Raw genomic sequence first — 21964 nt, 5'->3', positions numbered from 1 at the left:
GATTTTGGGGTCGATACCTTTGATGTCGTGGATTGACCATCCAAAGGCTCCTTTATGTTCCATCAGCACCTCCACCAATTTTTCTTCTTGTTCAACTGTCAACAAAGAAGAAATAATAACGGGTAAATCTGTGGGAGGTTGAAGAAAAACATATTTCAGGTTGTTGGGCAAGGGTTTAAGCTCCAATTTTGGAGGTTCCTCTAACGAGGTTTTAGGTTTAGGTTTGATCTCACGATCAAGGTCCTCTTTTCTACCCTTAACCCAATAACATTTTCAGGTGGGAGATCTTCAAATGGCTCACTTGAGTTCTCACATGTCTCACCACCTAGACCGAGTTCTAAAGAGGCATTTCTTATATCGAGATCAACTTCCTCAACACATTCATCTATAAGTGCATCCACAAAGTTACAACTTTTGGAGCGTTCTTGAGGAAATTTCATAGATTCATAAACGTTAAATGTTACCTCTTCGTCCTGCACCCTTAGGACCAATTTACCTCCATGGACGTCTATTAGTGTCCTACCGGTTGCAAGAAACGGTCTCCCGAGGAGAATGGGGACGGAGTCATCTTCTTCCATGTCGAGGACCACAAAATCGACTGGGAAGATCAGTTTGTCCACCTTTACAAGCACATCTTCAACTATGCCTCTAGGCCGTGCAATTGACCGATCCGCTAGTTGCAGTGTCATGTTTGTTGGTTTAGGTTCTCCGAGCCCCAATTTCCTGAAAATTGATAGAGGCATAAGATTAATACTTGCTCCTAAATCACACAATGCCCTATCTATGTGCATGTTGCCTATCCTACACGGGATGGTAAAGCTCCCTTGATCTTTAAGCTTGGGGGGTAATTTATGGGTGATTATGGCCGAGCATTGTTCTGTTAAAGCCACTATCTCATTTTCCCCAAACTTTTTCTTTTTCGACAACATGTCTTTAAGAAATTTTGCATAGTTCGGCATCTCCTCTAGTGCTTCCATTAATGGAATGTTTATTTCTAATCTACTAAGGATTTCCGAGAACCAGGCAAATTTCTTATCTAGGTTGGCCTTTTTCTGCTTCTGAGGGAATGGCAGTTTTGGTGTATAAGGCCTAACCACTTTTTCTACAGCTTTTTCAGAGGCTGAAGTTTCAGATGCGGGACCGGGGTTGCTTACCACTTCCGGTTCCCTACTTACCTGAGGTGACAGAGGTATTTGCGATGGAGATGCCACGAGTGTGTCCGCTTCCTTGCCGCTCCTTAGGGCGATGGTTTGAGCCGCCTCTTCTTGCAAGAGGAACGCCTCGTGGCATTCCCTTTCTTCTTGTCTGATTGTGGCGAGTTGGTCACTCAGGGTCCTGCATGCCTCCTCGTTGGCTGCCAGTCGGACGGATATCTCTTTTAGGAGAGTCATTATTCCTTCTGAGTACCTTGTTTGCCTGCCATAAAAATCAGAGTTAGAATAAGGACATGGAAGGGTATCCATAGGAGCCACGTAGGGCGCCGACGGATATCGTGTATGCTCCTGATCGTAGTAGTTGTAAGTTGAGGGTTCAGAATTATACCTTTGATGATTACCCAAATAACTTACATTCTCACCTCTAGGTACGTAATAGTTGATGTGGCATACCCTACCGGGGTGATTCTGGCCGCATCTCTCGCAGAATGGTATCCTTGGTTGGTTATTTTGGTTGTATGAAGCCACCAGGAAGTCCATTTTTGTGTTGAGATCGTTCATGGACGGGTTTGATTCTCTGTTGTCCATAATTGCTGGAAGAACGATCCAATTTAAGTAACAGTATATCAACAAGTATATATATATACAAATATGAATGATATTAACAAGGGAAGTATTCACAAAGAATGCCTAAACTAACAAGTCGACCTTTGGTTCGATATTGCAGAAGAAATAAATCCCCGGCAACGGCGCCAAAAACTTGATGCGGTTTCTCGCGAAACCTCACTAAGGGATAAGTGTACACCGTCATTATCAAGTAATAAATTTCTGGTTTAAGTCCAGGTTATCGTCCACAGGATTTATTTCTGCAAGTATCAAGCTACTCGATCTCGGATGTTATATAGGCTTAGGGGGTTTTGAGTTTGGTTTTGTTAAATTAATCTACTCCTAACACTACACCATAAAACCCCCTACTGCAACCAAATTTATATTTGTTGCTTGAAATTTGATGCATTAGATGAATTGGTTTTGTTTTAGTTCAATAATGTTGCATTTTTGTTGCATTAAGTTTCGGTTTAGCCAGATGAGAAACAATTATGCAACAAAATTATTAATTGTTGTTTCACATGTTGCATATAAGTAAGCTAATCCAACAATTTGTTTAAATTGTTATAAAAATAAAGTAAAACCGAGAAAAGCAACAAAATAATAATTGTTGCAGTTAGATTTGAGTGATCTAATGCAACAAATATAAAGGAAAACTAACAAATATATAATGTTGCAATCGAAATAACTTATTATTTTATTAATATTTTAATATTAAATATTAATTTTTGAGAACAATTATACAATATTAAATATTAATTTTTATGAATATATTAACTTCCAAAAGAAATTTTCTAATTTTTATAAGGGATTTATTTTAACTTTTTATGTACTTTACACAAATTAATTTGAATTTGTTCACCAAAATAAATTTCTTAAAAAATAAAAGGGATAAGGTGCAAAAATACCCTTAAAGTTTACAACTATGAGCAATTTTATCCATAACGTTCAAAATGGTGCAATTCTACCCCTAACGTTGGCATAAAATATCTGCATTTTATAATCATGTCTGAAATTGACGTAACTTGTTAATGTTAGGGGTTAAATTGCTATTGGCTGCCAGCATTAGGCGTAAAATTACACAATTTTAGACGTTAAGGGTAAAATACCTTCTAATTATATTTAGATTAAATAAAATAAATACCGGGTAAATCACACCCATGGCCAGTTTCCAGTTCGACTGGTCGAATGGGCAAGCCTGATAACGCTGAAAAATATAATCACTAATTAATTAGATAAATTTAATTTCAACAGTTGTTAATTAAGGGTTTTATCTATAGTTTATAAATAATTAATTAATTTAATTTCAACACTTGTTAATTAAAGGTTTTATCTATAGTTTATAAATAATTTTATTTATTGACTAAAAATAGTGTAAAATAGTATAATAATATATTTTAGGTAGTCGTAGATCCATAATCAAAAAAGTGTTTGTGATTGTTCCAGAAGAAATGAAACAAAAGATAGGGTAGAGCTAGGACAGTTATTGTATGAGGTCATAGAAAAAAAACTAACAAAAAAAAAAGCTAAATAAATTATATACTAATTAATTAATATTTAAAAATTTGATTCAATGGGTATATTGAATTTGGTTCAATTAATTAAGAATTCGACAAAAAAAAAAAAAAAAAATTGATACTTCCCACTAAAAATATTACTATTTGATTTTTTGGCTTCCCCCCAATATCAATTTTTACCAAAAATTTGACTTCCCCCCAATTACCACTCACAAATTTTTCACTTACCCCCCATTCAGACTTCGTACGCTACTCACTCTGGGAACGCTCTCACACTCAGAATTCCAGCAGTCTCATTTTGCATTTTCTTCTCAATCCATTTTCCATTTCTCCCCCTCTCACAGATCTCTCTCACACTTGCGGTTTACCTTTCTCTTTCTCTCAAGCAATTTGATTTCCTATTTAAGAAAAACCGAGTGCGATTAAGGTCGGAATCGGTTTTAGGTTGGAATCGATCTTAGGTCAATATTGTCATCAAGCAGCTTCCTTCAAATCAAAAAGTTAGGGTTCATAGACATTCTCCTTCAACAGCTAGTTTAACGAATCGAATAGAGGCTGCTTTGTAAGTTGTAATTTTGAATTCCACTTCTCACGCCTAATTTCGGGTAGTTAATCGTAAATTTAAGCTATACATTGTTTTTACTCTTTCAACTATTCCTTTAATTTTGATAATGGAGGACACTAACATCCAAACAATGTGGCTAGAGCCATTCTTGCAGCTCTCGACTGGAACTGCACTCCCGATGCTAGCAAAGCTGCTGTCACTTTTCTCGAGAGGGTATGTACTTACTCTTGCCTCTGCTATTCTCGCTTCTCCCTTGGTTTTTCAATAGCCTCCTCAGAAGTTTTTAATTTCTATTCTCTACTGTGATGATAACTGGTTAAAAGTAGTTAATCAAAATTCTGGCTTGTACTGGTGGTTTCATAGAGTTTCGGGGATTAGGTTATTTTGACTATCTATTGAAACCTTGTGGCGAAGTTTCTATTAGTGTTAAAGCTTGTACGTCATTTTTGTTTGTGGGTATTCTATCAATTGTATTTAATTTTGATTGTTCTTTGTGGATTGAACTTGATTGATGTTTTACCTTCTTGTAAGAGGGTATCAGTGATTGTCGAATTATTACATTCTTGTTATTCAATTTAATCAGTATGATTTTTGAAATTTATAATTTTAGGGAGTTGGATCAGAGAGTAATCCCAACAATGTCATAGTTAAAACTCAACCCACTACTATACATAATTAAATGAATGATTTTGGAGGCTAAAGTGAGATTATGAGATAGATAGAGAGGTGATGGTGGAGGGCGGTGGTGCTGATTCAAAGGAAATAAAATTAAGAGATAAATTAGATTAGAGGTGGGAACATTCCCAGATTTGGCTTTTTGTGGCTGTTAAGATTAGATGAGGAACAACTCATCTTTTTGATGATGTTACATGTGTTTATATTTGGAAAAATTGTGTCTTTATATATTTTCTTCATGTTTGTTCTTTTTTTGGGCATTTAGAGTTGGCTCTCTCTCACTTACAGTAATAGTCTAATAAGAAACGATTTGATGATGCTTGGTATCAATTCTTAAGTATATGCTAATCTCATATTCTTCTAATTTGGAACATGAACTTGAGTTTCTTTGCATATTTTCCACCTATAAACACACACAAGCATTTATCTTTTATTTAATTTCTCATTGTTAGTTTATTTGGAAGTTTATTTGAAAAATTATTCTTTAGCTTGGTAACTCTTGGTGGAAACGATTTCGCTTATGGCTCAGTTCTATTTTGTATTGACTTATATTGTTCATTCTTATTCTGAATGCTATCTTTACTTTATGTGTGTGTTCATGCTGTGTGAATCTTGACTTGAGTATGCCTGTGTAATTAATAATGTTATTGACTTGAGTAGCATCTGCCATTACCTTTTGGAGTTCCAATTCAAATTTTTAACAAAGGGAGAGTGGACTAGTCAACTTCTTCTTTTCTTTCGATTTTGTAGAAAGTCAACAATTCCAAATATTTATTTTAGTTTATTCTTACATGGTGGCTATATCCTCTTAATGGATGGCACATTAAATCTTATTTATTTTGACGATTTCGTCATAGCATATTCAAACATTACCCATACCAAATAATTGAGGTTGAAAATTAGCATCCAAATACTCAAAAGAAGTTTCATAATTCTTTATGCACAAACCAACTAATAACAATTTATGAAGATAGAATTATACATAAAAACCCCATATTTTGTGTGTATATATATATTCATATATTGTACTCCCTCCATTCCATTATATAGGTCATTCTAGCAAATTAGTTTTTTCCCTAAATATAAGTCATTCTAGGATTCCAATGCTTATTGCCCAATAGTGACATGAGAGAGGATTATTTTTTGTATTGGTACATGTGTTTTTTAATATTCCAATGCTTATTGCCCAATAGTGACATGAGAGAGAATTTTTTTTAGTTAACCAATATATTTCTTAATTTGTGTGAAATACCCTAGAATGACTTATATAATGGAATGGAGGGAGTAGCACATTGACATCACATATCACATATAGCTCAGCTTTGCTCGCCCTGTCTGGGATGCCTTTGATTTAGAATCATCATCACGAGCGGCAGCAGCAAAGGGCAATTAATTAAATTTACTCTCGATCTGTAATAATTAACCTTTCACATTTTAAGAAATGGTTGACCTAATTTAATTAATTAACAGGAAGATAGAGTTGAAAGAGTTGTAGCAGATGATGTTCTAGGTGATGGTGATGCCTGCTTTAATGCCACAATTGGTAAGATACTAGTTTTTCTCATCTCTTGTTCCTTGATTAGCTCTGCACCAAATGATTCCGACTTGTAGAAATTTGTGTTTTCACTTATTTTCTTCCCTTTAAAGAGTAGTAGCTATGATTAACAATTACTGACGTAGAGATAGTTTTATATCATTATAGAGTGCTACAACATTGAAATTTTATATTGAGTTAAAATTTTCACTTTACCTTGTGAAAAAATGATTGTAGATATAGTTTGAAGTTGTAAAGCACCAAAAATGATTAATTACTGGTTATGGCATTAATTTATCGTATTCTGATTAAAATAGAACTTTGGCTTTTCCTTATTTTGTATAAAATTTGAACTCGAAATTTTTTCCTTTGTTCGTTTGGCAGCCTTCTCCTTTTCTATTGATTTATGTGTAGTCACCATCTTCAAACTGTTCGTTTGTTGTCATGACTGAAGCTTTTGACTAGTTGCAGGCGCCTTACTGAGTTGGCTTTATTATGCTACCAAAGGATTAGCAATCGTGCTGTTCTAGAAATGGGATATCGATGTAAGTTCTTACAGGCTCTTCTACTGGTCTCAGATTGCACAATTTCTATCATTCTTTTTCATGAAAGGTGTTAGATTGCAACATCGCATATTACACTTTAAGTCCTTGATTTAGAAAGTAATAGGAATTTTTTTTCCAATCTTTCTTCAAGAGCACATGTTCGAGTCTTAGGAGCAGCCTCTTGCCAAATAAATTGGTAGGGGAAGGTTTGCCCCCAGTACACCCTTGTGGTGGACCCACCCCTCTCCGGACCCTCGCTCAGCGGGGACGCGTAGTGCACCAGGCCACCCTTTCTTGATTTAGGTGTGTTAAGTATTTATAATTTCTCTGCTTGCATTTGTAGATAATTGGGTACTCCTTTTGCACAAAGGAGGCTCTTGGTTTTGCACGTTCATGTCTTTTGTGGCTCGGGTAAAATCTATAAGAAATGCAATTAGGGGAAAGAGATGAAACTGCAGACTTGTTTTTTTTACTTGATCGATTCATATTCAATTTGTAGCTTGCAGATGTAGCACGTTCATGCTACTGTATCCACTATTATCATTCATTATCGGTAAACCAGAGACTGCAGATTAATATTCTTATGTTCTTATTACATGATTGAACTTTTCAATCAACCTGAATAAATGTTTTGTTTATTCTTCTTCTGGTAAATCGAATGTTTTGAAATTTTCTTGTTTGTCTATTTTCAGCTGTCAGTGAGTACAAACTATCTCTCTAGTTCTAAAGCTTAAATGAGGAGAATAGAAACATAGGTGCACTTCTAATGTCTCATTCTTGCCTGGATTTTACTTTCTTCTTTATTGCTTAACATGTTTCAAGAAACTTTTGTGCAGGTTACCACAGGTGGTAAAAGAGTTGATGTTTTAATATATCATATTGTGGTTGAAAATGTATTCCTCTTAACATAAGTGACCATATAGGTATTTCTTATTTGTGAACATAAGTGACCATGTTTCAAGAAACTTATAAGTTGAAACATAGGTGCACTTCTAATGTCTCATTCTTGCCTGGATTTTACTTTCTTCTTTATTGCTTAACATGTTTCAAGAAACTTTTGTGCAGGTTACCACAGGTGGTAAAAGAGTTAATGTTTTAATATATCATATTGTGGTTGAAAATGTATTCCTCTTAACATAAGTGACCATATAGGTATTTCTTATTTGTGAACATAAGTGACCATGTTTCAAGAAACTTATAAGTTGAATTGTGCTAATCCTAGCTAAATTATCTAATTCTAACTAAGTTATCTAATTCTAGCTAAGTTATTCTAAGCCTAACTAAATTACTCTACCCCTAATTGATCTTTCATTAACGAAACTATTCGAAGGAACATGGAATGATCGATAATAATTAAGATAGATTATCAAGTCTATTGAGTAAAACCTAATCCAAGTCACTTGTATTCAAGGCGATTAACCCTACTTACCCTCCTGAGGTTCCTAGCGCGTGATTCCCTAAGGCCGAAACTAGGTCTAAGGCTCAGTAAATTGGCGCTTAATCAACTAAGAGGTCGTCAATCTCCTAGGCTCTGACTAGGTCAGATTCAGCTCGCAATATGTGCCTACTAGATTTTGGGGCTTTTGAATGAGTTAAACCAATTGAATAAAGCGTAAGACAAGAATTAGACAATAAACATAGAACAAAATAAGAGCTAAATTATTATTAAAGACGAGATGATTGTCACAAGATACAATAAGACAAGTTCGGCAACTGTATCAAAGAGTACAAACATAGAAAGATGAAAGAAGATACAAAAATCCCTTTCAGGGAACCTGTTTACTCTGCAGTCGGCGACTTGATCTTAAGGACGGACCTTGATAATTCCTCGGTAGAAAGCTTTGAAGGAGCTTCAATGGAGTTTGAGGAAGATGGAGAAGATGGAGAGGAATTATAAGGGGAAAGCTTAAATAATTTACAAAAACGAAAGATTCTTAATTTACAATAGGAAATTCCTATTTATAGACGCGTCTCGGGCCTCGTTTTAACCTAATTTCGTGTCCTTGTTGGTGTAGGAAGACGTGGGGCCGAACGTGGCTTTGTGGGGGCGGAATTGGTCTTTTTGACCAATTCTCGCAGGTCTGCTCGCCGAGCAGGAAAGGCTGCTCGCCGAGCAGAATTGCGACGAGCAGCCCCTGCTCGCCGAGCAGGCGCCTGGTGGCCTGCTAGCCTGCTCGGCGAGCAGGCATAGTCTGCTCGGCGAGCAGGCCTCCAGAGGCCTTCTCGGCGAGCAGAAATGGCCCGGGGGGCCCTGCTCGCCGAGCGTTTTCGCCCGAAGCGCGCTCGATCCGTGCCGGATGACTTCCAAACCCTTTTTCGTCCGAACTTACACCTGCACACGCATAAAAACTCCAGAAAACATTAATCCAAAAGCCGAATTGATCCGTCAATCGCTTATTTTGAGCAAACGCTTCGTTTGGTGCGACTTTTGACGGACCAATTAGCTTCAAAAGATACGGAATTCTAATATGCGTGTTATTTCGGCCGTATTTGCCTAAATTGATCACAAAACGAGCCTAAACGACGAAAAGTAAATAGAATGCTTCCAATTTCTAACTAACTCACACAAAAGCATTTAAATGCGAGAATTGCTCGCTTATTAGCCAAATAAACCTAAAAACCGTCCTAAAACCGTACCCAAAGATAGGGGTTTTTGACCCCTATCAAGAGGTGCTAGTGTCTACCCACCACCCTTTTGATCTACCTATAAGGATGATATCGGTTATCATTGCTACTAGAGCAGTTCTTCAGTCAGGATAACACTAGGAGTAGTGTTTGACATGTTCCTACACTTTCGTGCCATATGACATTGTTTCCCGCAGTTAAAACAAAGAAAGACAATATCATTCTTAGGTGGTTGTTGTTGTGATCTATTTTTGTTCCTTTGAGGTTTCTAATTCTTATTGTTCCGACTGTTGTGGTTCTAGTTCAGTTTACAGTTCTCATTCTTGAAACATTTCTATTTAGGTTTCAGAACAATAGTGAATCTTTTAGTATTGTTTGAGACAACAAACACCTCTTCCTTCTGGTCATGTTTTCGAGCTTCCTCCTTAATACGGAGACGGATAATCAAAGTATCCAGTGAAAAATCCTTTACTTTTATGCCTCAAAACATTTTTAAAATCCTTATAGGAAGGAAGCAACTTGTCAATAATAACAACAACTTGAAATTGGTCATCAAGAGTTATACTTTTCGAGATAATATCGTGAGCAATTTTCTGAAGTTCATGAGATTGTGCCTCTACAGGTTTATCACCATTCGTCTGGAATTTAAGGTAGCGATTGACAACATACTTTTTCGTCTGGATCTCCTTGGTGTCATATTTCTTCCGCAACACATCCCAAATGTCCTTGGTAGATTTATGCTTAGGATTATAGGAATTATATAGATCATCTTCCAGACAATTCAATATGTAATTGTTAGAGAAAAAATTATCAAACACACTTATTTAGTTAAGTGTTGAATATAATAATTTAAGTGCATTTTTTAATTATCAAACAAGGCCTAAGTGACAAAGAACAAGGCCTTAGGTCCTGTTCTTTTTTAATAAAATTAAATAAACTGTACTGAACTAAAATGAATGCTGCTGAATTGAAATGAACTGAACTGAATACTACTGACTGAAATGATAAATTATATATATAAATATTTATCATTATAATAAATAATGATAAATTATATATATACTGATAAATTATATATTAAATATAAATAATTAGAATTATAATAAATAATGATAATAATAAATTATATATAAATAATTATAATTATAATTATAATAAATAATGATGAATTATATATAAAGAATGTTAAATTAAAAATAATATATAGAAAATATATATAAATAATATTAATTTTTATATAAATAATTATAATTATAATAAATTATAAATTATATATAAATAATTATAATTATAATAAATAACGATGAATTATATATAAAGAATATTAAATTATAAATAATATAGAAAAAATATATATAAATAATTATAATTATAATAAATCATGATGAATTATATATAAATAATGTTAGATTATAAATTATAAAAAAAATATATAAATAATGATAAATTACTGAATTTAACTGAATTAAATTGAGAACTGAAAACAAGTAACAAAGAACAAAGCCTTAGTCAAATTTTATAAAATTTCAAATTTAAAAAAAGTCCAACATAATACATTTATAAATTTACAATATATAGATAAAACTAACAATAATCTTTTCTTATTAATTCAGTGCGATGTCCCTCTTAATAAAAAGTACAAATGAGTTTTCTTTTCACTTGAAAGAAACGATCAAAAGGCAGTTGGCGGAGCAGTTCTCTGCTCTCTTTAAAAACTTTCTTCTTTTTCTCTTCAATTTTTTAGGCTTTTTACTAATTTAATCAATTGATCTTCTTGTTGATTAGGTTTTCTTCTCTTTCAAGTTGCAGTTTTCTATTTGAGGAGGAAAAAAGAATGTTTTCCTTTTTCGTCCTTGCATCGTTCTGTTTTTTTTCTTCTTTTCTTAATTTTCTCTGTTCAGTAAGATTATTTTAGTTGAATTGCATATATTTTATTGGATCTCTTTATCTGCTTCAATTGCATTTGTTGTTTATTATCTTTCTATTTGTAATATTTTCTATTTTAGCAAGAGCAGAAATAGTAGATTTTATACGTAGATCACTACATCTACGTGGTTGCAAAAGAAAAAGGACTCAGATCTGAAGATTCAGAGAAGTTTAAATGCTGAAGATTGGATTACAAGTGCTTATGTGCAAATTTAGAGTTTCAAAAAAAGTATATGTTTCATATGTTGTTTGTTTTTCTTGTGTCTCTAATGGTTTCTTTTGCTCATTGTAATTCTTGTCTTAGCTTTATGGTTTCTGTACTAGGCATAACCTGTACTTATATAAGATATTGTTCCTTACTTTTCTTGTTGTACTTAACATTTTCTTATCTATGAAATTATGTACGTATCTATATATATAAAAAAATTCAATGCGATGTCAATATAAGAAGCATATCAATATTTGCCTAAAAATGCCTCATGATTTATGGCAATGAGTCGACAAATATAAACCATATATTAGTAAACAGGTTCAAATATCAAAACAATCAACATTGTAACGTTGACACATTTCAAATTCTCGTTCTTCTGCTGAACTCCAGTACAGTTTGGCGATCAGGGCCGTCTGAAGTCTTATTCTTGATGGCTTGAGGTTGGTGGCGGTCTTCTTCGGTATGGTTTCCCAAAACCTCCAAGAGACCCAATCTTACTTGTCTCTTTCCTTCCCTTCTTTCTATTCTATTAAGTAAAGAGCTTACTGTTCCTTCCTCTCAGAGCTTAGAAGACCGGTATTAGAGTCCGGGGATGAATACGGTTAGATTGCTCAAGATCCGCAAAGGTTTCAACAGGACTAGAAAATAACAAAACAACTGGAAAATGGAGTCATGAACTACCTTCTGCTTGTGAAGTATGGAAAGAAATTAAATTTGAATTCCCAACAATGAATACTTTGTAATACACTAATTGACATTCATTCTCTTAATTGAAGTGGATTGCTATTCACCGTCCCTAAATTACATATCACCACCCCACCCCCTCTTGGACATTTTTGCCCTTTTCATTTTTTAAACTCAAAAACTAAAATTTTCTCAAATTTCTTCGAAATTCAAAAACCCGAACAACATTCATGGGACTAAAACATGGTCGAGAAAAAAGACTAATGATTCATCGGGTAAGTATTTTTATTTGAAAATCGAATCGAAACCACGAGTTCTGTCTCCGGATTCAGAGATGTTACTCGTTGAATATATGCTAAATGAGTAGTTCACCCGTTCGGCCATAGGGCCAAACGGATGAACTACCCGTCTGGCACTTAGGGGAAACGGGTGATCCACCCGTTTGGCCCTAGGGCCGAACGAGTAGCTCATCCATTTCCCCTAGAACCGAACGAGTAGCTCATCTGTTTCCCCTAGGGCCAAACGGGTGGTTCACCCATTTCTGCCTGGGCCAGGTGGTGTAAATCACCCGTCCAAGCCAATTTGGATGAATTTTTAAAAAAAAAAAAATTAAATGCCGGGACGCCCATTGGTGGACCCGAAATAGAAAAAAAAATTCTATGGATGTATTGAAGCGTGCAATTAATTTTTTGCTGTTAATTTTTATTTATTTATCTATGAACGTAAATTTAATTTAGACAATATACTGATTGGATCGGTTAGTTTTTGGAGACGAATTTCAATTAATGCAAATAGGAACTGTAGTTATTCGATTTCCTCGGCGTTCTCGTGTCCATTTTTCAGAAATCCAATTTTTTGCTCGGGAGAGAAAGGATATTAAGTTTTTAAATGAAAAAATGAAAAAGGGCGAAAATGTCCAAGAGGGAGCGGTGTAATTCAAGGGCGATGAATAGCAAAACCCTTCCAAATTTGATATTCATTCCACTAATTATTATAATTGGTCTTTTTTTTCCATTTATATTATATCCTTTTATCACCACCTCCTCTAGAGCTGACTTTAGAGAAAACCGGCCTAGACGGCGTCTATGAACTCGGATTTAAAAAAGCCTCCAATTCAAAATATATTTCAATTACAATAATTATTTAGATCTGAATTGTTAAAAATCATAGACGTTTGTTTTGGGGTTTGAGAAAAAGTAAGTGAAAGATGATATCTCATTTATTTTGTTGGTGTTTGTTTTATTAATTCAATCATTCCCTTTACTCTCTTTTAGTTTTGAATTTACCTCTAACTCTCCTCTAATCTTTTCCCCCCAACCCCCCGACGGTTTCCATTCACTTTCCTATCTCTCACTAATTTAAACATCTATACTCATAAAATTTCATTTTAGTTTCTATTTTGATTTTAATTTTTATTATGGTCCATATATTTATTTATTTTTACTTTTTTAATCCTTGAATTAATTTCATTTTTGATCCTTATACTTGTATATTATTTATTTATTTATTCTCAAAAAATATTTTTGACTAAATTTTAGTTTTTTATTTTTAATTTGATCCTTATATTTATTTATTTATATTTTTTTTTATCCATAGACTAATGATCCGTACATTTTTTGTCTTGAAAAATATTTTTGACAAATATTTTTCTTTTATCATATTATTCCGTTTTGATATTTATTTTTAATTATTTAAAAATAATTATTTTCTTTTTAAAATAAAATATTTATGTATTTTCTTTGATTTATTTTAGGCTTAATATATCATTTGCCCTATGAACTTGTCCAAAAAGCTTGATTGCCCCCCCCTGAACTTTCAAAGTGTTCTGATAGCCCTCTGTACTTGCATAAAATGTTCAGTTAGCCCCCTGAACTTGTGTAAAATGTAATCAATTGATCACTCGGTCTTAAAAAAGTAAGTTAAATGCGGAAGATGTATTCCACGCATCTTAAAATGTTATTACAGAATTAAAAAATATATTAAAAAGGAAGTTATTGTTTGGTCAACTATACAACTTGTCTTCTCTAATATTAGAATCGTATACTCCGATTTTGGTCGTTTTACTTTTTTTTAAGACTCGTGGAATACATCTTCCGCGTTTAACTTACTCTTTTACGACCGAGTGATCAATTAATTACATTTTACGCAAGTTCAGGAGGGCTAACCGAATATTTTATGCAAGTTTAGGAGGCTATCGGAACACGTTGAAAGTTCAGGGGGCCAATCAAGCTTTTTGGACAAGTTCAGGGGGCAAATGATGTATTAAGCCTTTATTTTATTTTAGTTTCGTCATCTTTTGATTTTAATGGCTGAATAAATTGATTTTCATTCTTATATTTACACGTGATTAGTTTATTAATGCAGACACACATGTCTGTATATAAATTATTGTTAAAAACACAATTTTAGTTTAATACCTCATTTCCAAACAGTCACAAATGGAATTATGGGTATATTATTCCCTTTGTGGAACTGAAACAAAAATACATGGAAATTCAAGGTCATTCCATTCATTTCTCTTTGTTTCCCTTTCCTGATTCTATTCTGTTACCCCTGTGCGAACCAAAAGCCCAAATATATATAGAAAATCAGAATAGAGTCAACTAAAATGAACTCGAAAAATCGATAACAATAACATACATTGTCTTTTTTCAATCATTGTCTCTCAACAAAAATATCATAATAGAAGTCCTCTAAAATTTATTTCACAACTTATCTCTTAATACCAAGAGTAAAGTATAAATAAAAAAAAAAAACTTAGTTTGTCCAATTTGGAAACAGTCCCACAGCTAAAAGCTTGCAAACAAGGATTATGAGTTGTGCAGTTTGTAATTAACTAAATTGAGTCAATTTTTCGATCAAAAGATATTAATGGTTTAATTGATTTGTGAAATTTGACCTTATATATGAGATAATTTTTAAAATATTCAAATAGATCCCTTTAGATAAACAGCCACGATAAGAAATTTTGATGGACTATCTAAGTTTGAGAACTGCACAAACGATGCGTTTGCAAAAAAAATTTAAATTAGTGTTTTTTTTACTTTACCTAACAATAATACAACTGCTAAGTGGTTGGTTGTACACAAACAAATGTTTAATTTTAATTGGTTTTTTTTTAATAGTAGGTAAAATTAATTAAATTTTAATTTTATAAAATAAAATAGTAAAAAAACTAAGTGTTCAAAGCCTCCAAAATACTGGAGGGGCACAGAAGTCTTATATCTATGAATAAAGGATCATCTCTTTATTAGTCGCCGACAGAAAAAAAATATTTTTACTCGTATATTTTTACTCATTTCTTTACTCTATCAATGGTTTCCATTTTCTGTTTTTATTTTTATCATTATTGTTATTTAATTATTTATAGTCCAGAAATTGAAAATACTTAGGACTATAAATAATAATAAGAAAACAAAAAAGCGCTCGCGGTTTCGTTTTCAACTACACCTCTCCTTTCGATACTGGACTCAAGACTGTGAATCCCATATACATGGACACTAAAGACCCCACAACGATGTCGTTTCTACCCAAGCCGCCGCAGAACGGAGGCGCCGTCGGTAAGTTCAGGAAACCGACGTCACGTAGACCGCCTGCTACGCCTTACGACCGTCCCTCACAGAACCAGGCACACCGTGGTCGTTTACTCTCTAAGCTTTTGGATCCTGCTCTCCGTCTTGTTTACGGCGGAGCCAACCTGCTATTCCCTTCCTTCTTCTCCGCATCGAAATCTGCGCTTCCTTCTTCTACCAATTTAGAAGAAAATCATGGTTCGTTTTTTAGTATTCTCCTCTGCTTTCTCTGTCTATTACTTAGGGTATCCTCTGCTCTCTCTGTCTATATAGGGTTTTTATATGTTTAGTTTTTATTGGTATCCATTACCGAATACAATTTGTGAATACGATTGTGAATTCCTTATCATAATTGAAATTCCAATTTGTGGTGAATTTTGTTGATTTTGTGACTTAATCATACTTGCAGATTTTGTTGGAATGTTGTTGATATGTTTCTTTTTGTTTCTGATTTAATAGAGGTTTTGGGAAATACTAATTTGCACACAGAGGTTGAAGAACAACATGATGTTGCTGGTGATGGAAATTTCACTCAGAAGGTAACCAGTCCATAACTTACTCCTATTGTGTGAAATAGAAAATCGGCTGTGATATATTGTTATCCCCTTCTGTGTGCAGATATAAATAATTTAAGTGAATGTCATATTATTTAGTTGAACCTTGTAATAATTAATCCACCAAGTGAATTTTTTTCTTCCCAGAAATTTTTTATTGTCATAGGAAGGTTTTAGAATTGCATTTTATGCCTATTTCACAACTGGTGGTATGCATTCGCTTCTGCATTTCTCCCTTTGGTGTGATTGAAATGTAGTTCTGTTAATTTGCTACCGTATATTCTTTTCTTTTAGTTTAATTAACGAATACATAGAGAGAAAGCTATTTTCTGTGCTTAAGTTATCCCCCAGTGAAGAAAAGATAGGACGATGCTGTAATGGGCAAAAAAGGTAACACGGGTATCTGTCAACATCATAAAGAAAAAGTTCAGTTTGATGAATCAAATTCATGCTTGATTTAATTTACCTAATCTGGAATTACTAATTTTTCAAACTTTTGGCTTCAGTAGTTTGGATATGCCTTCTGGCTTCCTTTAAATGTGTAAAACTGTTTCTAGCCTACACAGTTTGTTCTTGCACCTCAGTCTTATGTACTTGTGTTTCAAACTCATTTTCATGGGTGTGTAGTGACATATCCATTCTCCCATTTAAGATTCTACTCTCTCCGTTCCACAATAGATGTCTCTGTAGAGAATTTTTTTTGCTCCATAATACATGATGTTTTGATTCAATGCATGCACATTAATTGCTTTTTACCAAATATACAGTTATTTAAGTTGCCTTTTTATTTTGGGAATAATAAAAATTTATTAGTTGATGCAATTAATACAAGGGTAACAAAGACTTTTAGTTCAAATTAATTACATTTCTTAATTGTTGTGCATTAATCTTAAAAGACATCTATTTTGGAATGGATGGAGTATTATTTTTCATTGATGTTTTGATGATAATAAATGCACGAGTTGGAATATATACTTATTCTGTTATCTATTTGCTCTTATACTAGGATTGTTTTAAAGAAGTTGCATCTGTTTATTCTGTGCTTGTATTTTCGTATTTGATTAAGATCAATCTTAGAAGAAAAAAAGTTCTTCTCACTGCATAGTAAATAAACTTTCATTGGCCACAGGGCTTGTGCATTTTTTGTTATTAGAATTTTCTAATGATCTCAAACAATTACTTTGAAGCATGTGGAATCAAGTGCAACTCAAGTGGCTGGCAGTAGCAGCAAATTGGACTTGAATGAGCAGCAACATAACCACAAAGTTGAAGTGTCTGATCCTGATGGGCTTTCTGAAATTGAGAGACTAGTGAAGGATAAAAAGTTTTCTAGGTCTGGTGTTTATGCTTGACAACTACTATTGTCTTGCAAATTGGGTGTTTTGTAACTCATTTTAGCTTTAATATCTGTGAATTAACATGAAAGTTTCTGCAATTTTATGTGAAAACTTCTCTTTAATTCATCTCCATTTCTGTGTAGGGATGAAATTAATCGGTTGGTAGAGATAATAAATTCAAGGGTTGTTGATCATCCCAATATTGAGCAAGAAAATAAGCATACAATCACACAAGTAGGTGATCTTAGAGGGTCTGGAGCCATTGAATATTTAGGGAAGTCAACTGGAGCAAAGCAAGAAGATTTGGATACTACTCTTTGGGAAACCTCAAATAGTAAAGATAAATTGTTTTCATGTCCAATTTCAATAGATGCTGGAAGGCCTATTCCCCTTGAAAATTCTAGGAAATCTACCAAAGAAAAGAATGAGGATCCGGATAAAATTAGTTGGAGGTCCTCGACCGCTATCTTGCAGTCAAAAGTAAGTCGAAATTACCACTATTATTGGGGGTGCGTATCAGGCTTTTTGTGCACAGGAGGTTGTGCATGGTCTTATTATTATTTTTTTTTGACTCATTTGTGTCCTAGGCCATGTTTAAGCCACTGGCTTGATTTTTTCTTTATTCTTGAAGAATGGAACATATAATTGACCTTATTTTTTAGACGAATCCTAGTAAGTTCGATTTGTGAGAAATCCAATCCAGCACGTGTACCTCAAAATCTAAGGGTTACTATATGTATAAACACCTCGACTTTGGGAACCAGATTGGGTTCAGTTGGGAGTTTCTGAAGGCCAAAGAGAACAAAAATGGTGTCCAAACACATATTTTGTTTGATGACTGTTTCTTAGAAGATGACCTTTAATATGTATGTTGCTGTTTCTCCTTTGTTTGGAGGGCTTCTATAGGTGCTGTGAAAGAAGTTGTATAAATATATTCATAATTTTAATTTTTATGTATTGTATGGATGATAAATGCATTCAATTTTAATGGTGTTTTTTTTCACCTACTTTCTATCCATTGACATTTTGTTTCAACAGCGGCAGGATGATATTGGCTCTTCACCAATTGATATTGCTAGAGCGTATATGGGACATCGAACATCAGAAGTAGGCTTTGGTACTAGCAGCTCAATATCAAGAGATGAAGAGACGTTGCCATATAGCAACGAGCTTGTGGTAAAGCCATTGCCAGCCCCTAGGACAACCCCACGCTGGCCTGGTGCCTTAGTGCAGGATCAGCATGATTATATGACCCCACAAACTCAGAGAAAGAGATTTGGGCTTCATAATTTTCCCCGAACCCCATATTCTAGAACCATTCATTCGACGACAAAGTCCAGGGTATGTGAAATTATGGTTTCATTTTATGCTGTGATGCTTTAAAAATGAATTATTGCTCTTATCCTTAATAGATTTGTTAGAGGGCGAGCCTTGGCGCAACGGTAAAACGTTGTTGCCGTGTGACCAGAGGTCACGGGTTCGAGTCTTAGGAGCGGCCTCTTGCCAATTAAATTGGCAAGGGAAGGTTTGCCCCCAATACACCCTTGTGGTGGGACCCCTCCCCGGACCCTCGCTCAGCGGGGACGCGTAATGCGACCGGGCCGCCCTTTTTTTTTTTATCCTTAATAGATTTGTTCTTCTGTCTCATCAGTTGATCCAGTTACAGGGAAATAGTGATAGGCACCCTAGCATAATGACAAATCCATTTCAGCAGACTACAACTCCATTAGAACAGGTAATTTCACATATTAGTAGTCCAGACCAGGGGCTGATAAATTTTTGACTCTGCTATGAAATTTTGTTGATCAAGTTTCTGGGTTGATTCTTATTGTCCGAGTCTTTGTTGGACTGCATAGGTACGTTTAAATAGCAATGCATTAAATGGTAACCACCGATCTGTGGGACCCATTCGTAGGCTGCGGCATAAGGTTAATGCTGAAACTCCTGCTAGAGGATCAGTGAATTTTCGGACACCTTTAAACGGTGTTGAAAAGGAGTACTGGAGTAATTCAGAGGGCTTATTTTCTGCTCCAAAGCAAAATGTGGAAAATGGACGAATAGATAGTCAGTGTAGTAAGCCACAAAACACTGAAGTCTTTACTCCAAGTGTCCCTGCACATTCTAGCCGGGTGGCCCGAAAAATATTAGAGCACCTTGATAGAAATCCACCTACGGTTATAGAGAAGTCTGCTGAGTTGCGGTTAGCCTCGTCATGGAAGAAGCAGGAGTCTGGTAACAAGGTGAATGCAGTGGCAACAGCTTCAGATATAAAAGTTGCCACTGCTTTAACACGTGGCGATTATGCTGGGCCTTCACAAGATTTAACAAAAACCCAGAATGCTCAACAGAAGGGTGCCAATGAGGTTTTTATTCCTGTTTTATTATTTATGCATAACATCTTTTAGAATTTGTTTGTACTCAAGTTTTGATCCTCATTAATAATCGTACAGGATGTTTTCAAGGTGCCATCGGACGCTTCTGCTTCTGCTTCTGCTTCGGGAGTATTAAGTTTGCAAAAGAAGATTCCGCCTAGAAATTCTAGTGCAAAACCAATGTTACCTAATATTGCCATTGATAAGCCAAATCAAAGGTGGACATTTTCTTCTGATAATAGCTTGGGATTTAGTTTCCCTGTTTCTGCAGCTTCTGGGGGGTCGTCTGAGCCACCGACACCCACATTCATGCCAATTTTCTCGGTCATTGGTCAGAGCGAGGGATCATCAGTCCCGTCCTACAGTTTTGGCTCAAGAGAGTCTACACCTCCCTACATTTTCTCATTCCCTTCGACGAGCAGTTCCTCCATACAGGAAGAAGATGCATCAGACCTTGAGTTCAATTTTGGATCAGGTGAGCGGAGGATATCATTTGCTTCAATAGGCCATGAAACTGTCTGCTGCTGAAGTAAAAAGATGACATTTCAAGGATTTTCATCTTTCAATATATGTTGGGTTTACTGTTCATCTAATCCATTAGTGGTTTTTTCAAGTATATGAACATGTTTGGAAGGAACAATCTCTCAACCAGCCAATCCATGTTTATAATATTCATCATTTTTGCCGTGCTTGGCATAATAATTTCTTCCTGCAAATCATATACGTTAAAGGGCTTTTAGCAGAAATTTTATTTTACTTTGTTTTTTTTTTTCTTTTATAAAAGTAGCATAGTTTTTCTGGGATTAATTCAGTATTTGTAATTGGTATCTAAGCTAATAAATAAACCATTTGGACACAAGAAAGCTATAGTGGTGGGCTGCTGCAAATTGATGTGTATTTAGCGATGCTAATATTTAGGGCTTTTTACATTTAGGGCTTTTTACATTTATTGTTGTTGGCTGATGTTGGTGTTAGGGCTGTAAATGAGCCGAGTCGCTCATGGACAGCTCGGTGGTCGGCTCGATAAAAGCTCGGTGGTCGGCTCGATAAAAGATCGGTGGTCGGCTCGATAAAAGCTCGGTTTGTAAACGAGCCGAGCTTGAGCAGGCCAAAGCTCGGCTCAAAAGCTCGCGAGCTGGCTCGATTAGAACATTTATGAATAAATTTTAGTTTTGTGTTAGTTCACAAATATCTAAACTTAATATTATTTCATTTGGTATGAAATGAGTTCATTAACAAACATAATAAATGTGTAATAGACGAACTATTTGTAAACATCTTGTTTATTTATTCACTAACTTTGCGTGTGAGTTTGTTTATGTACCTAATTAAATAGTTATTTACGAGTAAACTTCACAAATATAATTAACGATTTACTCATAAACAATTTATGGTTAGATAATTTTCTGAATGAACCAATTCCAAAGAGGATTTTGGGCTCGAAACAAGCTCGAAGCTCGGTTCGAGCTCGTTGAGCAAGTCAAAGCTCAGCTCAGACTCGAGCTCGTTAATTTTATATCAAACTCGGCTTGAGTTCGAACTCGTTAATTTTATAGCGAACCAAATTTGAGCAGGTCAAAGCTTGACTCGGCTCGACTTGATTATGGACCTATTTGGTGTTGCCATAAGGTGCTAGCTAATTAAATAATTAGCATTTTTAAAACTTATGAGTTGTTGTTGCTATTAGGATGTAAAAACTGAAAAGAATAAATTAGGTACATTTTAAATCAATATATAAAGATTATAAATACAAATGTAAATTGATTATTTATAATTTTTTTTAAATAATTAGATAATCAAAATTTAAAAATATTCATAAATAATAATTCTATAAATATCTATTATTTTTTCAAAGCTCGTATAAAATATATAATAGAAGGATTGATTGTTCGATGTGTTTTGATATTATTATTATTATTATAGTTTTTTTTTATAATCCAAAAACTGGTATTACGAAGAAAGAAACAAAACATCATTCTAAAAGAAAAAGTATAAGAAGGAAAGTCTTCTATAAGAATTTCCATATGAGACAGGACCCGTGTCTAAACAGCTAAATTATGAGCTACAACATTCGGACAAGAGTGTGA

General features: G+C 34.4%; 1 protein-coding gene across 1 annotated transcript; it reads left to right on the top strand.

The window, feature by feature from the left end:
• Nucleotides 1-15459: 15459 nt before the first annotated feature.
• On the top strand, nt 15460-20579 carry LOC136202781 (nuclear pore complex protein NUP1-like). Its single transcript, XM_065993653.1, has 8 exons — nt 15460-15812; nt 16074-16153; nt 17356-17501; nt 17649-17985; nt 18544-18846; nt 19157-19240; nt 19362-19868; nt 19956-20579. Exons 1-8 carry the CDS (start codon nt 15536-15538, stop codon nt 20403-20405), a joined length of 2184 nt encoding a protein of 727 aa, XP_065849725.1. The 5' UTR covers nt 15460-15535; the 3' UTR covers nt 20406-20579.
• Nucleotides 20580-21964: the final 1385 nt, after the last annotated feature.

The sequence above is a fragment of the Euphorbia lathyris genome, chromosome 8 (assembly GCF_963576675.1).
Source record: "Euphorbia lathyris chromosome 8, ddEupLath1.1, whole genome shotgun sequence".
Classification (NCBI taxonomy): Eukaryota; Viridiplantae; Streptophyta; class Magnoliopsida; order Malpighiales; family Euphorbiaceae; genus Euphorbia; species Euphorbia lathyris.
Note: the sequence above shows the minus strand (reverse complement) of the source record. Positions and strands in the feature narration are given on the sequence as shown.